A 20925-nucleotide genomic window follows, 5' to 3' on the forward strand; every position below is an offset into this window, starting at 1 on the left:
TATATATAATCGATTTATACTCTCGTAAAGTCGTATTTAATAATTAATTAATTAATTAATAGAGGATGTACGAACGGTGTAAGAAAGATTTATCGTGTGTTATCCTTTTGTTTCTCCTTTACCCCTATCTCTGCCTCTTTCCTCATTTCTTCTTGCTCTCCTTTGTTTCTCTCTGCTCCGAACGAAGGTGTTGAATCCGACGAAATAAGTGTTCGATCGCAGATCACCTAAGTTCTCCGTGACTTTAACAATGTCCGCCGTGATGTCTACCTCACTCTCGTCGCTGCGCCGCGACTTCCGCTTCTTCATCCTCTTCCGCCATTTTGTCTCTTCGCGTTCGTCCTTTAGTCGTCGACGAACGCCGGAAGTGCATCGATCCTTTCATACGCGGCCAACGTGCACCTGGCTACGCGAACGGGGCCACTCATAGCCGCCGGAGATCGGCAATCGTCTTCCTCTTCTTTCGTCTTCAGCTTCTTCCACACGCTTTCGATCCTCGCGCGCAACGCTTCCGCTTCGTTCGGCTATTCTTCGTGTTTCAGTGACTCGTGTTCGACGTAGCCCGGCGACGAGCACTCGGGGACTCGAGATCGATTGGTAAAATTAAACGCACGCGACCTGGCGTGGCGCGCGTCGCGGCGCCTGACTCGCGCGTCGCGCCAGCCGCGAAACTGCCTTACGACGATGAGGTAACAACGTTTAAACATCGCTCTTCTCTCCCTCTCGGACTACCGCGCGTAATCTCCGTGTGTTTGCACGCGTGTATACGCGAGCGTATGCACCGATCCGAATAATCCTCTCGAGCGGGCGGATTCGCTGTCGCCGCTTGCCGATCTTGCCGATCGGGCCTGTGCGTCGAGCCTACTCGCCTCGAGCATACCCTCCACGCTCCATAGCGCGCGCACCGTATCGTTTATAATCGTTACATTACTACTAACAGTTTTATAACTTTATCATCGCCATCTGTTTGCACTAATCACGCAAGAATTACGATCTCGAAACAATTTTTTAAATAACTCTATCCCATATATATTTATACATATATATATATTACTCCTCGCGAATTAAATAGAAAGAACGAATGTCGTCGAGCATTCGGGAAATTATCAACGATACAGCAGGCACGCCTCGAGCATGTTCGAACGTGTGTATTCGTATTCGTGTGTACAAGAGAGAGCGCGCGCGCGAATCTACATGGATATCCCGGTGTGTCGTCGTAGCGAGAGACGAGAACGAAAATTAGAAGAAAAAAGTTACAATGGAAGATTGTTCTGTACAGCGACTATCGTACGAACTAAATACGCGTGGATGCCGACGTGCCGGCGCCATCTCCTTCGTCGATCGCGGCCATCTTCTTCCGCGCGCCCACTTCACGCGCCGTCCGTTCCTCCGTGCACCTTGCTGCGCTCCTGCTCCTTTCTTCACCTGGTTAAACGCGTCCTTCCCTTCCGACGATCACCGCTGGGCCTCCTCGACGCTCGGCGTCCGCGCCGTTGGGACGCCTTTCCGCTCCGCTCTACGTCTTTCTCCTCCGCCCTTCGCTCCTCGCTCTCCCATCTTAGATTTGCGTCTCAGACCCTGCAGGCTTTGGATCTCAGCTTAGCATCTTCGTGGCTTGTTCTGTCTTTCTTCCCTCGTTTCTGGTACTTTCTAGGATGATGTTGCACCGATGGGTATCTTCAGTCGCGACTTTGAAGAGGTTGATGACATGGTCCTTTAAGTTCCGGATGTGGATGTTTCTCTTGTGAATGGGTTGTAAAGTTGAGTTAGCTTCAGACACGGTGATGTGTCTGCTTATTTTAGTCTTTTACGTTCAGTTCTCGCTGTTTCTCGTTTCCCTTTCAACCTTCTGCGACTTTCTGGCGTTTTAATAAGTTAAGGCGTATATATCTATGGCAACTTCCGCTCTCGTGATTATCCGAAGAAGGTATTTATACTACGTGCGTCACTCGAGGAATCTTGGGAAACTTCTGGTCACTATGCTCCACCGTGTCAAAGACAGAACAAATCTCTCTGTACTCTGCGTACCTCTTCTTTCTTCCTCATCTTCTTCCTCGAGGATCTTGCGCCGGAAATCGTCCCTGATCGAGGCCTAGACACGGGTCGCGGTGCTTCTTGGTAAGTACGCTGGGCAGGTACCGAAGCTAGGTGATAGATGCCGACGTATCCTGGCACTCTCGCGGGTTCCCTTCCATCTTGTCGCGCTTAATACTAACTATACGCGTGTGTTTATACGTGTGTGTGTTTGTGTGTGTGTGTGTGTAGGTGTGTATCGATAAATAAATAAATAGATAGACGGCCGTAATATGTATTTATCCATTTATCCGATGTCAGAAGTGTGGATTTCAGGTGTACGTGTGCTCCATCGTTCGTGTTCCATGCACGGTTCGGTTCGTTCGTTCCACGCGTCGAGGCGACGAGCGTCCACCGACACATCGGCCCTTCTACTTCCTCCCCTTGTTACTTTTCCCCGTGCTGTCGATTTACTTGTGATTGTAGGTGAACGGCGACGGGCCTGTGACCGCGCTTCGATGGAAATGCACGTTCTGCCATTTGTTGTCCCTCTTGTGCCACACGCGGCTCTCCTCGCTCTGGTGGGTGTGCGCTACGCCTTGTCTGGAAAATACATCAATTGCGGGTTTTTAGCCTATCCAAGTCTTTGAATTTCGCGAGGTTTCGTACGATTTGTTAATATGCAAGCGATTCGAAGGAATTTTGAATTTTTATTATTTTCTAGATCCTAATATCGGATACTTTTGAGCGAATATTCTATTTTTGTGACTTTGGGAGACGTAGAACTGCGATACAGCGCAAATGTGAAATCGATTCGATGGGATTTCCAGAGATTTTACACGTGGAATTGCAGTCCATCTTCAACGTAGAAGTAATTTGCGAAAATTTGGAATTTTGATAATTTCGAATATCGAATAATTTTAGGTAGACATGGAATTGCAATCTATCGTAAACGTAGAAGTAATTTTAGCGAAAATTTGGAATTTCGATAATTTCCAATATCGAATAATTTTAGGTACACATGGAATTGCAATCTACCGTAAACGTAGAAGTAATTTTGGCGAAAATTTGGAGTTTTGATAATTTCGAATATCGAATAATTTTAGGTAGACATGGAATTGCAATCTATCGTAAACGTAGAAGTAATTTTGGCGAAAATTTGGAATTTTGATAATAACTTTAGGTAGACATGGAATTATAGTCTGTTATGAACGTAGTTAGTAAGTTGTATAGTAGTTGTATAGTAATTCTAACATTAATTAACCAATAACCTTAGTAATTCCGAATATTAGTTAATTCCAAGTAAATATGTTCCAGCGATCTAGGTACACACGGAACAGCGGCACGTCGCTGGAATAATTGAAGAATCCCGTTACCAAGGAAAATGAAGCTTCCCGGAATAATTACGATAATACGGCGAGCTGCACGAAACTTTCGTGATGATTATGCGAGATATATAAGACTCACTTGTCCATGTACTGTGTCAGCCTGACGTACGCGATGCACGCGGCGTCTTCGCCCAGCAGGTGCACGTGGGGGTTCAGGATCGTCGTGTTTACGGCTTTGCAGTTCTTCCCCAGGACTGCTTGAAGGTTTGGAAAGCAAAACGCTCGTTATTCGCGGATCTGCTATTCGTTCGCACACCGTTCAAGCTGTCTCAACGATAAGAAAGAAGGGAAACGGAAAGACAGGAAAAGAAACGAAGCAAGAGAGGATTCTATTACTAGCCGACTACTAGCAAACGGTCTACCAGCTTTCTACCATTCACACTTCGTGACACGCAGTTCAATCAATGAACGAAAAAATTCATAAGAAAGTATTCGTCGAATTATTCCGTTCTATTAACATTATTTCAACGCTGAACGGATGAAATACTCTCATCAACCGAATCTACATCGAATATCGAAATGAATACGATTTTCCCTTAAGTGATTGGAGAAACATCATCGAGCTTATGTTAAAAAAGCTTCTAATTTTTACCCTCGTTTAGCGATAAAAGCGTCAAGTATAATATTAAGACACCGAAATTCGTCGAAAGTCAAAATCCGTTCATTTTCTGAATTAAAATCGTCGGATAAAGGATACTTCATGCGTTCAGCGTTCGGGTTCGACATCAAGATAAAGAAAACGAATGAAAAGTGCAATAAGAAGCGGCATGGACGTTAATTCGGGCGACGAAAGCACCGATCGATCGGAGATCTGAACGCCTGGGCAAGAGACGCGCCGGGTTTAAGCCGCGTCCACACGAAGGCTTCGGGGCAAGAACTCGATTTACGTGGACGCGACACGGCATGCAGCAGTGGAATGGAACAAATCAGAACGTAGGTACAACGTAGACACAATGGTGCAGCGGCTGATCAGCGCGGTACGATTAACAGTGATGCAAATGAGTCATAATTACCATTATCAAAGTAAAATTTGTGGAAATCCATTCCCTCGACTAAATTACCTAGAGCCTCTGGCTCGAACGCAGTCAGATGTGGATCACAGATTTTCCTGCAAGCGTAAGAGGTATTAGAATCGACTGAACAGTTTGCTTCGATTTCAACGCAGTGAAAACATCCTCGCATCGTGACTCGATTGCCTAAATCGTATTTAGATCGGAATACCGATCCATAGATCGCGATCTTTCTCTCTTTGACACGTTCGAGAACGATTCCAATAACGATATGCGATTTATTTTCCGAATTTATGTGAATGCACACGTGCGAAACATATATGTACTCGCGATGATCTCTCTCTGTAACACGTTCACGAACATCACAGTCACGATACATAATTTATACCGAATTTCCGAATTTATTTCGAATTTTTATTTCGAATTTCAGATTTCTATTCAGGATTTTATCCTGACTTATTTTAACTTTCGCGTACGAAACGTGTATTCGCGAAAATTTAATTCGACGACGGGAAAGAATTTAAAAAGTTTGTTCTTCGTTGTGAGTGCTAATTAAGATCCAGTAGACCTAATTAGAATATATATCTAGCCTCTAAATGTGTCACACGTCAACTGTGTCCTACGCGAAATTCAGGACAGTGATTGTCATCGTGAATCATACGCGAATACATACGCGATACCGGAAGCGCACGTGTTAAGTCTATGCTACTATAATATTTCAAAGGAGTATTCAAAATCAGATATTAACACTAGATTTACAAAACCTGTCAATTTGACGGATAGGTTGCTCCAGTTATACGATGGTAACAGATTTAATTAACTTATATTAACCCTCTATGGGCCCGTGTAACTTTCAAGTTACATGCTAATGTATGGGTATTTTATTAAATACTGCATTCAACGTTATCGTCTTGATCACTCCAGTTCGCGCTTTTTCTTTTTTTATAATTACAATTATTTTTACAATACCTCCTGTGGTTCCATTTTTAAAAATTCTAATTTTTTTTCATTTACCGGTTATTCGATCGTGATAGGTTGGGTCCTCTATGGCCCCCTATGACCTTTTCTCCACAAGATGGCGTGGAAAATTATTTATTGCACATTATCTTGGCACAATAGTACAACCGTTGTTAATTCAAACTTTCAATATGAATTCGTTATAATAAAATTGTCAAAACATGCTTAATTTATTTATTGATATTTGTTGATTTTATGTTACATACAATTTTTATAGTCAAGAAAAATATATATTCGGTCCATAGAGGGTTGACTAATACCCTAATTATTTTTAAATTAAACTAATCGTTAAAAAAAGGAAAAGACACGTAGTTTCCTTTACCTGTAAATTTGACAGGTGTCCGTAGAAATAGGTATACAGCTAGCGTTCGTAAACCTAGCGTTAAATACCTGCCATACTAATTGCAATTTAAAATCGGCAATTTCTTTCCACGATGCAAGATAAAAGTACGTTGGAAAGCGGACTTAATACAAATGAAATATATCTCCGTAACCTCATAAATTTCAGCAATTTTTCCCGCGTAATAACTCTCTCCCCCGAAAACTTTTAATTCGAGCGCCTTAATAAATTCCCTTCCCCGAGTTCTCCGCGCTTTAATAAATCTCGCCGCGGTTCCGCCGGTCTGAGATCAACTTTTTCCCTCGGACAATCTCGCGTGGTAACAACCCTCCTTTTACTTTACCATCGAAATTCCTGTCCGTCATCGTGCCACTTACGTGTACGCCTCGAAATCGCCGGTGTTGATGCTCTCGATCAGCTGCTCGGTCATCTTGATGATCTCCTGACGGCGTGCTGGAATCGTGAACACGTTATCGATCAGTGGCAACGGCGCGATCGGCGCGCCCGATCGATCGACGAAATGGAAAAAAAAAATATATAAAAAAAGAGAGAAAATAAAATTAAAACGATCAGGGCCCATACCGACACATCGTACGGCACAACAGTCACATGCACGAATCTTTATCAACTTCTACGTCCTACGCCAAAGACTCTCTTATCAATTAATACGTATATATATATTATACATCGATGTGTCACCCATTGGAGTCGTCTCAAAAATCAAAACGTCACATTACCTTCGCGCGTACATCCAGCAACTCTTTCTTTCACTAGTCAAAAACATTCTACGCGATTCTAACGGACTCCAATGACACGATCCTCGAATGGCCCCGAGAGAACGATTAACAGCGAGTATCTCGTTGTTTTCTATTTAAAAAATTTTTTAAATCACGTTGAACAACTGGTTTTATGTTTTCCACACAGAGAACCGGCGCTGGAAGAATGGTAACTGGACGACAAAATTGCTGGAAAGACGGAAAACGGACCATTCGAGAATCTTACTTTCGTCGTTCACGCGAACCTCCACTTTCCACTTGACGAACACCGGCGCGAGGGAGAGTTTCGTCCCTGTGCCTGGATGCTGTGACAAGAGTCCTTCCTAGGGAATAAAAGAGCGACACCGGTGTAGTGCTGTCAAGTGGAAGCGATCGAGCTTGTCTCGTCCTCGCGCGCGTCGATCGGATCGGCAAACCCGGATCGCTGGATCCGATCGACGCGGCCGCGACGAGGATTTCGAGGCCCTGCGGAAATTGTCGGAACAAGTTCGACGTGCTCGTCGTGGGAAAAAATGGCGACTGTGGTTGTTCTCTCGTTGTTCACGACCGCTAGAAGCTTCTTGGATCCTCGAAGAGCAATTCCTCCGTGAGTTATTCCTCTTTCTTTCCTATTTCCTCGATTCTCTTATCGCTTTTATCTTCCCCTTTAATCTGTTTTAGCTTTTCTCCTTTCTCGGACGACTCGTCGCTTCGTGGTACTTATCTTTACCATTCCTCGTTCCCCGTTCACCCGCCCACGGGGCACGATAGTCCTCGCGAAGGAGAGCGGACTCCGTGCACAGGCTCGAGGGACGCCGCGCGGTTGGAAGGAATTTCCCGGGTAAATTTCACGGTCCCCGGATCTCTTTCGATAGGTCGGTATTCCCGTTCCGATTTCATCCCCGCCGATTTCGTCGCGGGTCGAATTTTGGACGAGAGCCAGGGCGAATTTCGCGCTTTACCCCGGCGCGACCACCACCGTCAGCGTAATCGCAGTGCCGTTAACTACCCTACTCGAGCACCACAGCGAGCGAGACAACAAATGTATAATACACGTTACGCAAAAATCGTGGCGAGGTGAAAAGTTCTACGCGTCCCGTGGAAAGCGTTCACGACCGTATCTTCTGCCGCGCTTAAGAGCGCCGATTTGCTTCGATAGAGAGAAAGAGATAGATATAGATATAGATATAGATAGAAAGAGAGATTTGAGTTGAGAGTGAGATAGGTTCTTCCGTTACCTGAACACTGGGAGTTCGTCGAGAGCTGGCTGCAGGTCTTGATAGGACACACGATTCTTATTTCTACAAGCAATATATATATAATATATACATACACATATTTATATATAGATACCCTTCTATTTTTTTTTTTTTTTTTTTTTTTTACCGAAGATTAAGGTCCGCGGGGACTACTTCCGGTGTCGTCGACGACGCTATTTAAGAATTGTTCCGGGATATCTTACGCCGGGTGAAAAAAAAAAAAATGGGGAAAATAATTTTTCAATCTAAACTATGACGAGATTCTCGTAGATTGGATTTTCCTGTTTCTCTTTTTATTTTTCTTTTTTTGGTCTTTTCCCACGTTTTTGGACTTTCAAGCGCTCCTCCCGGAAGTTGAGAGAAAAAGCAAAACGTCGCGGAGCTTAATCCCCGCGCAAGAGGATTAACCGTCTCCTCAGGTCCCATCTCGTCCTCGGAAGGCGTTTTCTCTTCTTTCCGCTCCTTCTTCCCCATGTCAGCCATTGCAACGCGCCTCACGGACTCCTCGATCCGTTCGCACGACCGATTTTCCCTTTAGTTAAGCTCCTTTCATCGACACTGGGTTACGCGACCACGACGTACCGATTTTTTCCTCTTTTCCTAAAATTCGTATCCTTTTACGGAAACGCGAGATCTCTGTCTCGTCGAAGAGACAAGTAGTCGATTCTAGCATTTAGTATCCTACAAACGATCGTTACATTTCGACGCACGATAAACGATTCCTCGATTCGACTTATAAACCGATTTCGTGGAATACGAATTTTCAATTGTCGCGTATCGGCGAAGATAAAAATTTTGAAAAATTTCCTGCGCCATGTTTTCGTTTTTATTCAAAATTATTCCGCGATATTCTCCGCGTGTTCAACGTCGACGTTAAAATAAAAATCATCGGGTTAAGGAGTAAAGAAAGAAAACGTGAAAACAAGAGTTCTAAGTAGTACAAGCTCGTCCATGGTCAGACGCGGTCGAATTCTGTTCGCTCTAAAATTCCACCTACACTTTCCACGGTTCTGTCAACGAACCACCCTGTACACGGTGCACGCAGGCATGTCTGCGACATGTGTACAAATCTTCTTGCACCTTGGAAACGCGGGAAACGAGATAGAGAAATGAAAAGAACGAGGCGTTGGACGAAGATAGAGTTTTTACAGCATCGTGGAAACGACGATAAAAGCATGTTGTCTCAAGTACGCATACCACATTACGCGAAGCGTTCAATAAAGACGTAGAAGCCTCGAATGATTTCGTGAGTCGCGCTTCCTACGCACGAATCCATTATAATTTATCAGCGACAATGCCAGCAAAATTGCTGCTCGTAAAAAAAAAAAAAGAAAAGAAAAATAGAAACAAATCCACTCGTCTACCAGCAGACTAGCTTAAAGTAACGTAATTAACTACGAAGCCTGTCCGATGATTCGTTTCGTTCTCATACAATACAACGTATCGGGTTTCACAAGTTTATTGGTACGTTCACAGTTTGCGCCTACACATGGATTACACGATGGATTTGCAGCGTGGACGACAGCCTATTCAATGTTTCTACGCGGATAAAATATCATTTCGACCTTCCTTTATCGATAGATCATTCTCCGATCATCAACTCCCCGAATTTTCACGATTCTGTAAAGTACAATTTTTGCAGAAAAATATCCTTCGAATTGTCTTCGAAATCTTCGTCTTTCTTTAAAGCATCGTCAATTTTGTGATTTCTTCATCGAGTCGAGTCATCGAGTATTGACAAATACACGTGGAGACAGTCGAGACTGAACAGACACTGTAACCACACACTTAATAGCTGCCATTGGCCGCCATTTTGTTAACAATTGACCAAAAAGGAAATTTTGTAACCACTTTGTGTCGTTAGCATCAAGTCTAGGAATCTGCGAAGTGTTTCATCAGTGTAGAAATTATTTTCATACTTAGAAAATAATTTCGAACCCCATAAAAGAATTAAGAAGATCGTGGCTACTAGAGGTCCACGAATTCAGAAGTAGATGGCGCTAGTTGAAAGTTGATGACTCTGCTCGATCTTCTATTTTATTAACGACTATACAGGTAAATTAGGTTCGAATAAAATTCGTCGATGACTCTTCTCGATGGTCCCAATGACAGCTTCTCACGCACGGAAATGATATTTTACTAGCGTCTGCTTGCGCGCTAAACTCTACCATACAGTATGCGGGACGAACAATGGGGGACGCACGGTGACAATCCGATCCGCGGGAATTCGGTATCGCATGCTCTGCCTCGTACAACGATTCTGCGAACGTTGGAGAATATAAAAGGTTGAGAACGTGGTCGAACTTCGAGATCGTTCGCTTTCTCGTCGGGGATTCCAGTCGTGTCACCTCCGACGCTGCTGTGTCCTCGCGACGGGCTCCTGGTCTGACCAAACTCGATACTTACTACTTGCGGACGCTGTCCAAAATAAAACTCTGACTACTCGCGACTGGGGTCCCGTGACACGACGAATGGATCGAAGCTGGTTTTATCTAGCCATTGTTATTTATTATAATTACCATGGTTACTAATTATCGATTATTTCGAATTTTTCTAGCTGGAAATAATGGAGATACTGAATTTCGATTGGACGATCTATCGCTTATGCGAGTGAAGAATCTATGGAAATAAATTTTCTCAGTGAACGTGTTAATATTGATATAATAATTTATAAACAATGGAGGATGATTTGGTAAAAAATGTACATTTAGAGGAAAATAGTATAATTCCGTCGTGTCACGGGTGTCTTCAGCCAACAGAGGTACCAAGAAAAGGGCTCAGGAGTCGGCCCGAGACTCGGTCTTCGACTCAAACAGCCAAGACACCCACAGTTAGGGTTAGTCTCCAGAAGGCAAAACAAAAGAGACATGCGGAGAGCATATTCGCGACACTGTGCGATCCTCGAACTGTCAAAAAGTCGATTCCTGGAATGTTCTCGTAAAAGGGGTTCGTGCCCTTCGTCTTCGATTCTTCGAGACGTGGAAGGTGTCAGAGAGGTCTGCTGTCTAGGACCAAGACAGAGGTCTACTCGTGGAAGAATAGAGCAACGGAAGCTCGAGGTTTCGCGCGGCGTCGCGAGGCTCGGAGCTTCACGACAACAAGCAACACCGTCTAAGCTTCGAGCAGGCGTCCTCGTCCATCTTATTTTCCGACTTCCCTGCGACCTTACCGGCGTTGGTGCTCTTCTTACCATCTTCCGGGTCGCAGCACTCGGCTTGACCAAGTGGCATGTATCCGGAGCCGGCCGCGCGTCGAATCTCCAGTCCTGATTTGTTTCGGTTTCGACACGTTTGTTTGTTTTTTTTCCGGAGTTTTGTATTTTTTTTTTTTTTTTTTTGGTTTCGTTCCCGATTCGTTTCGGAGTCGCATGCATTGGAATTCGAGGGCAGCATGCCAGCGACGCGTGCAACCGGAACATGCAGAGAAACACACGGGGAGAAGAGGGGTCATCGAACATCGTTTCGCAAAATTAAAGGGCGACCATAAGGTCGAGTTTCCTCTCTGGCCGAAGCGGAACGTGGCTGAGGTCGCGGTTGCTTTGGGTTAGAAACGGGGGCATGTTTAATGCATCGTTTTTTCATTTCTTTTTTTTTTTGAGCGAATTTGAGATAGGGAGTGATTTGGGTAGGTGAAGAATGATCTAAAAATGTTGGATATGTTGGTCTTGTGAGATGTTTCGTTGTATTTGAGGTAGTTTTTAGGGAATAGAATTTTGAGATATGTTCGAGGGGATTTTGAGTTGATTTGTAACGAATTTAAGATAATTCGGAGAATTTTGAGAAAGGTTTGTGGTAATTTTCAGCCATTTTTCGAGTCAATTTGGGAAGTTAAGGTGGTGCTGGTGATGAGATAGTTTGAGGTATTCTAAATCGAATTAGGTATTCTTCGAGGCAAGTTTGAAATAATTTAGACTACCTTCGAGGTAAGCTTGAGATATTTTTGAGACCAGCTGGAAAGAACCAATGTCGAGACAATTTTGATTCAGTTGAGAATAATTTTAAGAGAATTTTGAACCAGTCTAGAATTAATTTTAAAATAATTGTGAGCCAATCTAAAATTAAATTTCAGACAATTGTGAGTCAGTTTTATATTAAATTTAAGATACGTGTGAGTCAATTTAAAATTAAATTTAAGACACGTGTGAGTCAATCTAAAATTAAATTTAAGACACGTGTGAGTCAATCTAGAATTAATTTTAAGACAATTGTGAGTTAATCTAGGATTGATTTTAAGGCAATTGTGAGTCAATCTAGGATTAATTTTAAGGCAATTCTCATTCAATCTTGGATTAATTTTAAAAGAATTGTGAGTCAATCTAGAACTAATTTTAAAACAATTGTGAGTCAATTTAGAATTAATTTTAAGACAATTTTCAGGTAATCTAGGATTAATTTTAAGAGAATTGTGTGAAATTTTAAGGCAATTGTGAGTCAATCTAGGATTAATTTTAAGGCAATTCTCATTCAATCTTGAATTAATTTTAAAAGAATTGTGAGTCAATCTAGAACTAATTTTAAGACAATTTTCAGTTAATCTATGATTAATTTCAAAACAATTCTCAGTCAATCTAGGATTAATTTTAAGAGAATTGTGTGTCAATTTAAAATTAAATTTAAGACAATTGTGAGTCAATCTAGAATTAATTTTAAGAGAATTGTGTGTCAATTTAAAATTAAATTTAAAACAATTGTGAGTCAGTCTAGAATTAATTTTAAGACGAGTTTCAATCAATCTAGGATTAATTTAAGATAATTGTGCGCCAATGTAAAATTGATTTCGAGATAATTTGGATGCAAGCGAAAGCTAATTCTGACCCAATTTCGAATCAAATACGAAGGGAATTTGGGACGAATTTAAAATGCTTTGAGGCCACATGAATATAATTCCGAGGCAATTTTCGCGCGTTTGAGGTTCGAATAGCCTCGCAGTCGATTATCCGACGAATTACCGGAGTCGCGGAGTTTGCGGAACGCGTGGAAAATCGCGATACGTTTTTAGCGAGCCATTCGCGAACGCGATGTAAAAGTGTCTTCCATTTGCGGAATGGGAACCTGATTTACGGGCCACGTCGCGATAAATGCACTTTTGGCTATTACGCGAATCAATCAAGCCGCACAATGCGGCTGCAAGCGCGTTTCCGTACAATGAAACGCATTATCGACGATCGTTTCGTTTCACGTGACACCTGCAATTCCACCCGCGCCACTCAAAACACCCAATTCCCCTCTCGAACCTCGCGAATTTATTATCCCGAAGGAATCATCGGGATCGCGATTTCTCCCTCCGTTCCTCGCCGCCATTATCATCGGATCGAGACGATCCATCGATCACGCGAATTTCCCAGAAACGATCCAATTCTATCGTTCCACTGGTCAAATAAGAAATATCAACTGACAAAACTGTCTCTTTTCCAGGTGCATCTTGCCAAGGTTCGGCGGTTTTTCGTGTCTCCTAATCAACGATGCATTAAACGCTGATCGATAACGAAAGATGAATCGACGAATTTAAGAGATTTAAGGAAATAAATGTGTAAATTAGAAGATGAAATTGAGATGAGATAAAATAAATGTAGGATTGGGAAAATCAGTGCTGTCCGAGTCTGATGAGGTTTGATAAAATAATTAACTCGATTTTCAATTATCATCGATTTTCACCTGTTAACAGGTTGATTTTCAGACAGGTGTTAAGTTTACCCCGAGATTAATATTTAATGAGAGTTGTTTCAGTTTAGATACCAGTGGAGAGTAAATAAGTAATCAAGATGGAGATTTTTCACTTGGATCAGAAACGTCTTTGGTTATGGAGTCAATCTTGGCTGGAGCTTTCGCAAGCTTGAATAGACGTAATTCATTTTTTATATATTATACTAATTTTTGATATAAGCTGCAGAATCTTTAAATAATATCGTTGCGAAGTCCAAGATAATTGGCAGCTCGAAATTACCAATTGACACCTTACTATAAATAGGAAAATTAAAAAGAAACGAATTCTCACTGTCGATAGAAAAATTAAAAAATAAGACTGCCTTCGAAATGTGGAAAAGAATAAAATAGATTTGCTACAAACAGGAAATTACAAAATTTTGTCCATAAATACCAAAAAAGGGGTATTTTTCTTGTAAATGGTAAAACTGAACGAAGAAAGTTTTCTCTAAGAGAAAACAGAAAAATAGATTTTGCTACAAATAGGAAATTTAAACATTTTTTTACAAATAGCAAAATTGGAAAAAATAAAGCTATAAAAATATAAATAAGTTCTCGAATAACAAATATGAAATAACAGATATCGAATAACAAAGCTTTCTCTACGAATAAAATAAAAAAATATTTTACCGAAAATTTTAAACAGAAAGAAGGAAATTTAATTTCCCCGAAATAAAAACAGAAAGAAAAATAAAATTGATGCCACAGGTAGGATAATCAAGGAATAAAAGACTCCTATAATCAAGGGGTCCCATCAATGGACGGCACTGTCGGGTGACAAATAAAGAAAGAGCGAGAGACAGGAAACAGCACTCGCGCGAAAAGGAGCAAATGGTACAGGGCAACCAGAGAAGAAAGCCACAGTTAGAGGTGTGAAATGGATACAGACCGTTGTTCGAGGAGTCGTAGCGTCGCGACGGTGCCGTGGGCGTCGCCGCGTGGTTGTTGCCGATGTAGACGGCCGCTGGCGAGGACGGTGAAGCGCCAGTCTGGCTGTTCTGGCTGTTGCTGCTGCTACCACTGCTGCTACCGCTTCCTGCGCTGCCAGCTAGTCATGCAACCAACCAACCAAAAGACGAGCTACTGTCAGCCTCCGAACAGCTTCCTCCCGGTCGCTTCTGGTCGCTTTTTCGTACCGTCATGGTTCGATCGCTGCACTCTCGTGTTTGCCCAAGTTCCAAACATTATCCTCCAGAATGGATCTTTCTCACGGTCTCTGACGGTACCAATTTTGCAATTTACGAAAGGAACGGAACAGTTTACTTCTTCAGATTTGATACTAGACTTGCTGAAGAATCCGAAGTGACTTTTCTTTCAGGATTTGCATCGAGAAGCTAAGTTTGACGGTTCCTGATAATGCCAATTTTAATTTAATTCTTCAGACTTAGGTCTCTTTTGATGCTAACAACTGCTAAAGAAGTCGAAGTGACTTTTGGTTGAGAATTTTTATCGAAGAGCTAAAGCTTGACAGTTTTTAATAGCACCAATTTTAATTTAATTCTTCAAATTTAGGTCTTTTTTGGTATTAGAACTGTTAAAGAAGTCGAAGTGACTTTTTTTTCAGGATTTTTATCGAGAAGTTAAACTGGACGGTTTATGATAGCACCAATTTTAATTTAATTATGCAGATTGATGTCCCTTTTGATACTAGGACTGTTAAAGAAGTCGAAGTGACTTTTTGAGAATTTTTATCGAAGAGCTAAAGCTTGACAATTTTTGATAGCACCAATTTTAATTTAATTCTTCAAATTTAGATCTCTTTTGATACTAGAACTGTTAAAGAAGTCCAAGTGACTTTTCTTTCAGGATTTTTATCGAGAAGCTAAGTTTGACGGTGTCTGATAGCACCAATTCTAATTTAATTCTTCAAATTTAGGTCTCTTTTGATACTAGACCTGCTAAAGAAGTCGAAGTGACTTTTCTTTCAGGATTTTCATCGACAAGTTAAGCTTGACAGTTTTTGATAGCACCAATTTTAATTTAATTCTTCAAATTTAGGTCTCTTTTGATACTAGACCTGCTAAAGAAGTCGAAGTGACTTTTTTTTCAGGATTTTCATCGACAAGTTAAGCTTGACAGTTTTTGATAGCACCAATTTTAATTTAATTCTTCAAATTTAGGTCTCTTTTGATACTAGACCTGCTAAAGAAGTCGAAGTCGACTTTTGTCTGAAAATTTTTATTAAAGAGCTAAAGCTTGACAGTTTTTGATAGCACCAATTTTAATTTAATTCTTCAAATTTAGGTCTCTTTTGATATTAGAACTGCTAAAGAAGTCAAAGTCGACTTTTGTCTGAAAATTTTCATTAAAGAGCTAAAGCTTGACAGTTTTTCACAGCACCAACTTTAATTTATTCCTTCAAATTTAGGTCTTTTCTGACACTAGAACTGTTAATCGAATCGAACTGACTTTTCCTTGAGAATTTTCAAATTGGGAGTAACTGACAAAATTTTCGACCATCGTAGTTAATCAATCTACCCCTGTATAGACAAATCCCGTCACAAACGTGGCCTGATTTCATTCATCAAATGAAACATCCCGTACATCGTGGTCTTACGAGGTAAGAAACAGTACCGTTATTTCCAATATCACTATCGCTGTATCCAATTGAAAGAATAAAACTCGGAAGCTGCACCGTTAAATCGAATAAAAATTTTCTTTGCGCAGGAGAAATAGCACGTATCACCGAAGAGCGTTCTTTATCAGATGGCATAAACGCGATTGAACGGCAGAGCGAAGAATAGAAACCGGAGGAAGGAACTCCGAGCAAGGTATCTCCATATTCCATTACCATTCCTCCATTTCGTTCGCTTTCATCCCCCGGCGCGAGAAGGAGGGACTCTTCCGTTGGACTTGGACGAGAGTGCAGCGAGTGGTCGTGAGATAGAATACCAAAGAGGAAGGCGAGAGAGTAAAACAAGTAGGTGGAACGTAACAGAAGGGCGTAACGAGAAGTAACAAGAAAGAATCGTATCGGAAGCGAATTGGCAAAATGCAGGCGTTACGAGGTGCTCGCGGAACGAGCTTCGCGGTGATCGAGCAACGGGGGTGCCTGGCACCCCGGATCGCTCGATCGTTTCGTCTAGATCAGACAGTACTAGGTGAAGCGTGACGAGATTCGAACGAAAAGTCGGCGAAAAGGCAGCGAGGAGCCAAGGGCTGCCGCGGTTTTCCTTTGAATCTCGCGAGGGAAGAAGTTGATCGCTGGAGAAAAAAAGGGTGAGATCGTGATGTGCGAATATCGAATCGAACTGTGCTGTGTGACGTGCCATCGTGGGAATAATGGCGGACGAAAAGTCAAGACGCAAGAGGTGGAGAGCAAGCATCAACGGGGTTTGGTGATGGTCAAGATCTAAGGTCGCGAAGCGTGAGAGTACCCGGTATCGGCTTCTGCCAGCGACTGGCCGAAGTCAGGTAACAAAACTGTAGGAGAGAGAGAGAGAAAAAGAGAGAGAAAAAAGAAATCCAAGTCATGCTTCGACTCTAAGAGGGACTCACCGATTTCTGCCTAGCGAGTCGGTCTTCTGTCTTGTTTCTGCTTGGGAATCGTGTCTCGCCGTTCGAACGACTCACGAACTTACGATTATCGTCGAACTTTCGGGTCTAGGTCGTGGTTCTCTTGCAACGTGCTTGAAGGACCATTATATACGTAAAAAGCGAAGAGTTAAACAACCAAACTGTAAGAGTTAAGCTACCAAACCGTTTGATCCTCGGGAAATAGATGAAAAATTGCTGAAGAATTACCGAAAAATTGTAGAAAAATAACGAAGAAAAGAGATGACTCCATAGTCTTCCATTTGGTCCTTCAAGTATCGCAAAGGAACCAGCGAGAATGGCAGCCTTCGTTCGGACGAAGCTCGCTCGATTTCCCGAAGGCATCGACCCCGAGGAGCTTTCGATTCAGGCAGAAACGTTCGGATCGCGACAGAAAATCTTACCGATTCGTCGGGTAGGGCTCGTCGGTTGAATTTCGGTATCCTTGCCTCGTGCCTACCTCCCGTGTCCTGCGTCACGAGGCGCATTTCCGATAATAGCCGCAAAGGGGAGTCTGCAATTTCGCTCGGCGCAGGTCCCTGCCTGGGGCCGGTCGTAAAGAAACTTTTATTCGCCGATAAAAAAAAAAAAAAAAATGGGGGAAAAACGAAAGGGATGGTTCGTAATATCACGACGAGGCTTCGATTATTCTCGTCCCGTTCGCGTTCTTTTGTGCGCCGTATTTCGGACGCACGGCGTGCAGATGACGGAAAGAAAAAGGGGAAAAATGGGGTAAAACGACGACTTTCCTCGTCTTTATGCGATTCTCCTTTCGTCGCTCTTCGTTCGTCTTTTATTCCCCTCGTTCCCTTTTTATACTTCGTTTTTCTTTCATTTTCGGCGTTCTTTCATTCTGTTCCTTCGTTCATTCGGACGCGATTGCGAATTTGTTTTTGGAACGAGTCTCGATTGGACAGGACAGGCTTCGTAGAAATCGACGCGCGATTTTTCATCCATTTTTGCTCGTGTAAGGCTAATTTTCGATTAATCGGAGCTTCTTTAGATTCTTTGTGCATAGATGTAGAAATATTCGGACCTTTGGATCCGTATATCGGTATGTAGGTCTTTGCATCCTCGTTTCTCACCTCGAAGCGACGAAATTCGAGGCGATCGACGCTGGCGTAGGCGGAAGTGACAAAAACTTTCCCTCCACCGAGAGTCGGAAGGACGGTAGAAACGCAAGGGCTGCGCCATTTTGTTCCGGCCAGCGAGCCGGTGGCGCCATCTGCGTCGCGGTTAGCCCGTCGACCATGCCGCTCGTAAAACTGTCAGCAAACGGGCATTACACACTGCAGCAGGTATATTAACCCTCGAATTTTCACCTGCCAAGGTTTTCCAATCTTATTAGTCAGACTCCAAACTTGAATATTTGTCACTGGAATTTACAAAATTCCGTTTCTTTTCTATGAATATTTTACAAAATTTCTAGCAAACTGTGAGAAATTTTCCTACCTCGGAAGGGGTAGAATATATTAACAAATTATAAAGGGGACTGTACCCTGAATTTTGAACTATTCTGTATTTCCATATCTCTTAATCCCTCAAAAGAGAAAGGAAAGAGATAGAATAACAATAATAATAATAACGTTGTGGTACTATAATAACATACAGGATGGACCATTTAAATCCACATGTAGGGTCACATCAATTGCTCCTGTTATCAAGTTGATATTCCTTACCAATTAAAAAAAATTGTAGCTAACTGTTCTAACAAGCAAATGGTTAGGAAGAATCGAGAAAATTCACTCTGGAGAAATTGCAACAGAGAAAAATACAAAATTCATAGAAACCGTGTAAGAATGAGCCCATTTCGACACTCCTTACCGATTCTACCGTGCTTCCCTCTCGGATCACTCTCACCACCCGATTTACCTTGTGCTCCCTGTAGGAGTACCGCGGCTAATCCAAGGGGGTTTCCCTGAACCTGGTTCTGGGCTTGCTTGTTCGTCTGGCTCGCCGCCACTACCCTGGAGAACGCGGACACGGCGGCGGGACTGTTCGGAGGTGTGCCCTGGGAGGCGGGGCCTTTGTCGAAGAGTTGGAATTGCACCGATTAGAAACGTCGGCTAATTAGGAGGACTGTCGGCACCGGCCAGGTGTCCAAAACGCGACAGGGACTCCACAGAAACACCTCGCGGGACATTTAGCTAGACCGAGTCGCAATCGGGTCTATCGAGATTAGATCGGAAGGTTCGAGTTAGAAGACGGTGGATTAGCGCGAGTCTAAATTAGTCATATTCGGGGCCACGGAGGATTTTTCGAGCTATTCCGAGGTATTAAAATAGAATAGAAGCCAGAGCACGTTAGAAACCAAGTCGCATTCGAGGATTAATGTTAGAGCACGGTGAATCATTGGCGCCAGGAGTTAGCGGATTTGTGAGTTAGCTCGATGCCGAGCCGCACAGCCAGAAGAATGTTCGAATTTGGGTAAAGCTGGTGTTAGAGCAGAGTCGACGAAGCTTGTAAATCACTCGATGAAGAAGCGATTAGGTTAGATTGCGAGTTAGAGCAGTTAATCTCGTGTTGGAACGTTGTTGAACGTCGTTGAACGACTATACTCGGGAGACTCGAGCTTCGAGGAGATTTCTCGGGAGGATTAATGCTATCCGACTATTACACGTAGATGTAGAAAATAATTCCAATCTGGTTAAACGAAAAACACTCCTGTTAGTGGAAGAAGCGATCAGAACTGTGGGGACAAATGCATTGAGTCACTCTTCCTGGTCAACTGGACCAGGTCTGCACACTGTCGAAGTTAGCCACACTGAACTTCACTTTCAACCAGTCACGAATCGATCGAGTCACTGTTTTCTCATCCACGATCTTTATCATCCACCACAGGAGCTAACCCAACGCACTTGCCTCGGTTCCACAGTCTCGCGAAAGCAAATCAAAATTCCAAAGCATCTTTCAATTTTCAACCTCTAACTCTATCAAAGAAAAGTCCAAGAAAGGGGAAGAGAAATAAAAGAAAAGAAAATGGTAAAATCGGATGGAAATACGTTTGGACGAGGTGAATTCCGTCGCCTTTCGTTTCAGCCTCATCTGCGTGGCGTTCGAGGAGCGTCAACGACACGCGCGTGTTCAAGCGAGTGAACGAACGAGTTCCAAGCGGAAGAACGTTCCGTCTAGCCACCGGCGTCGCCGTGGCAGCAGCGACAGCGACCTTTGCTAAGTAGAACGAGAATAGTTACGCACAGTCACGATAGATTCCCGTCCGACATAGACACGGTTTCGCGACTAAAATAGATCCGAAACGCTGGCTGGCGATCGTGACCCAACGTCCCTGCGATTCAGAATGGAGTCGGAAGTTCGTTTCGCGTGGGACGCCGCCATTAATCATCCAACGGCCCCCGGATGCCACCCAGGGGACCATTCGAAGAAACGAAACGTCGATCCCGACGCGGCAATCGCGATCTGGCTGGCCACAGCGCTGACTGCGCGCGTGCCAGGGATCAGAGCTGGTCCACTTGCTTCTCGCAGAGGAATTCTAACGTCGTGACAATTTTTGGCGTATCGCTGACGCGTTACGAAATTTCCTCAAGATTCTAAATGCGTAAGAGGCTCGATCTCTCGTATTTTTCTTCGGCCAACGAGTGAAACGAAGATGAGGAAGGTGAGGTGGATGCTCGCGGAAAGTACTGGTTGTTTCATAACGACTGAGTTTCCTCGAAGTTCAGACGGACCATGCCAATTGAAATTATAGATGGTAATTTTAATAACATAGCAACGAAAATGATGAGAATGTAACTGCGTATGGTGAATGCATAGTAAACGATTGATCATCTGCTCCGTACTCTTCTCACGTATGTGTCGACGATAACAAAGGCATTGTTGGACCAGGTACTGGCAGTTATAATTTCGAATATCGCGTTATGAAACCACCTGTGCGTCATCATTTATGTTT

General features: G+C 42.9%; 1 protein-coding gene across 22 annotated transcripts in view; it reads right to left on the reverse strand.

Moving 5' to 3' along the window:
- Positions 1-1861: 1861 nt before the first annotated feature.
- The window catches only part of CaMKII (Calcium/calmodulin-dependent protein kinase II), a 228280-nt gene continuing 209216 nt past the window's right edge, over positions 1862-20925 (reverse strand). For 6 of the 22 annotated variants that reach the window (XM_017910420.1, XM_017910418.1, XM_017910414.1 and 3 more), the window contains 6 exons: positions 14374-14532; positions 10973-11047; positions 6146-6221; positions 4415-4509; positions 3481-3598; positions 1862-2616 (listed from right to left, as the gene is read on the reverse strand). In XM_017910420.1, coding sequence (XP_017765909.1) covers positions 2484-2616; positions 3481-3598; positions 4415-4509; positions 6146-6221; positions 10973-11047; positions 14374-14532 — 656 coding nt within the window. In that variant the 3' untranslated portion in view covers positions 1862-2483. Of the gene's footprint in view, positions 2617-3480; positions 3599-4414; positions 4510-6145; positions 6222-7761; positions 7825-10972; positions 11048-14373; positions 14533-18890; positions 19044-20925 lie in introns of all 22 variants that reach the window. The other 16 variants (XM_017910431.1, XM_017910433.1, XM_017910429.1 and 13 more) reach the window with 8 other exon arrangements.

The sequence above is a fragment of the Eufriesea mexicana genome, unplaced genomic scaffold, assembly GCF_001483705.2.
Source record: "Eufriesea mexicana isolate 0111107269 unplaced genomic scaffold, ASM148370v2 scaffold100, whole genome shotgun sequence".
NCBI classification, from domain to species: Eukaryota; Metazoa; Arthropoda; class Insecta; order Hymenoptera; family Apidae; genus Eufriesea; species Eufriesea mexicana.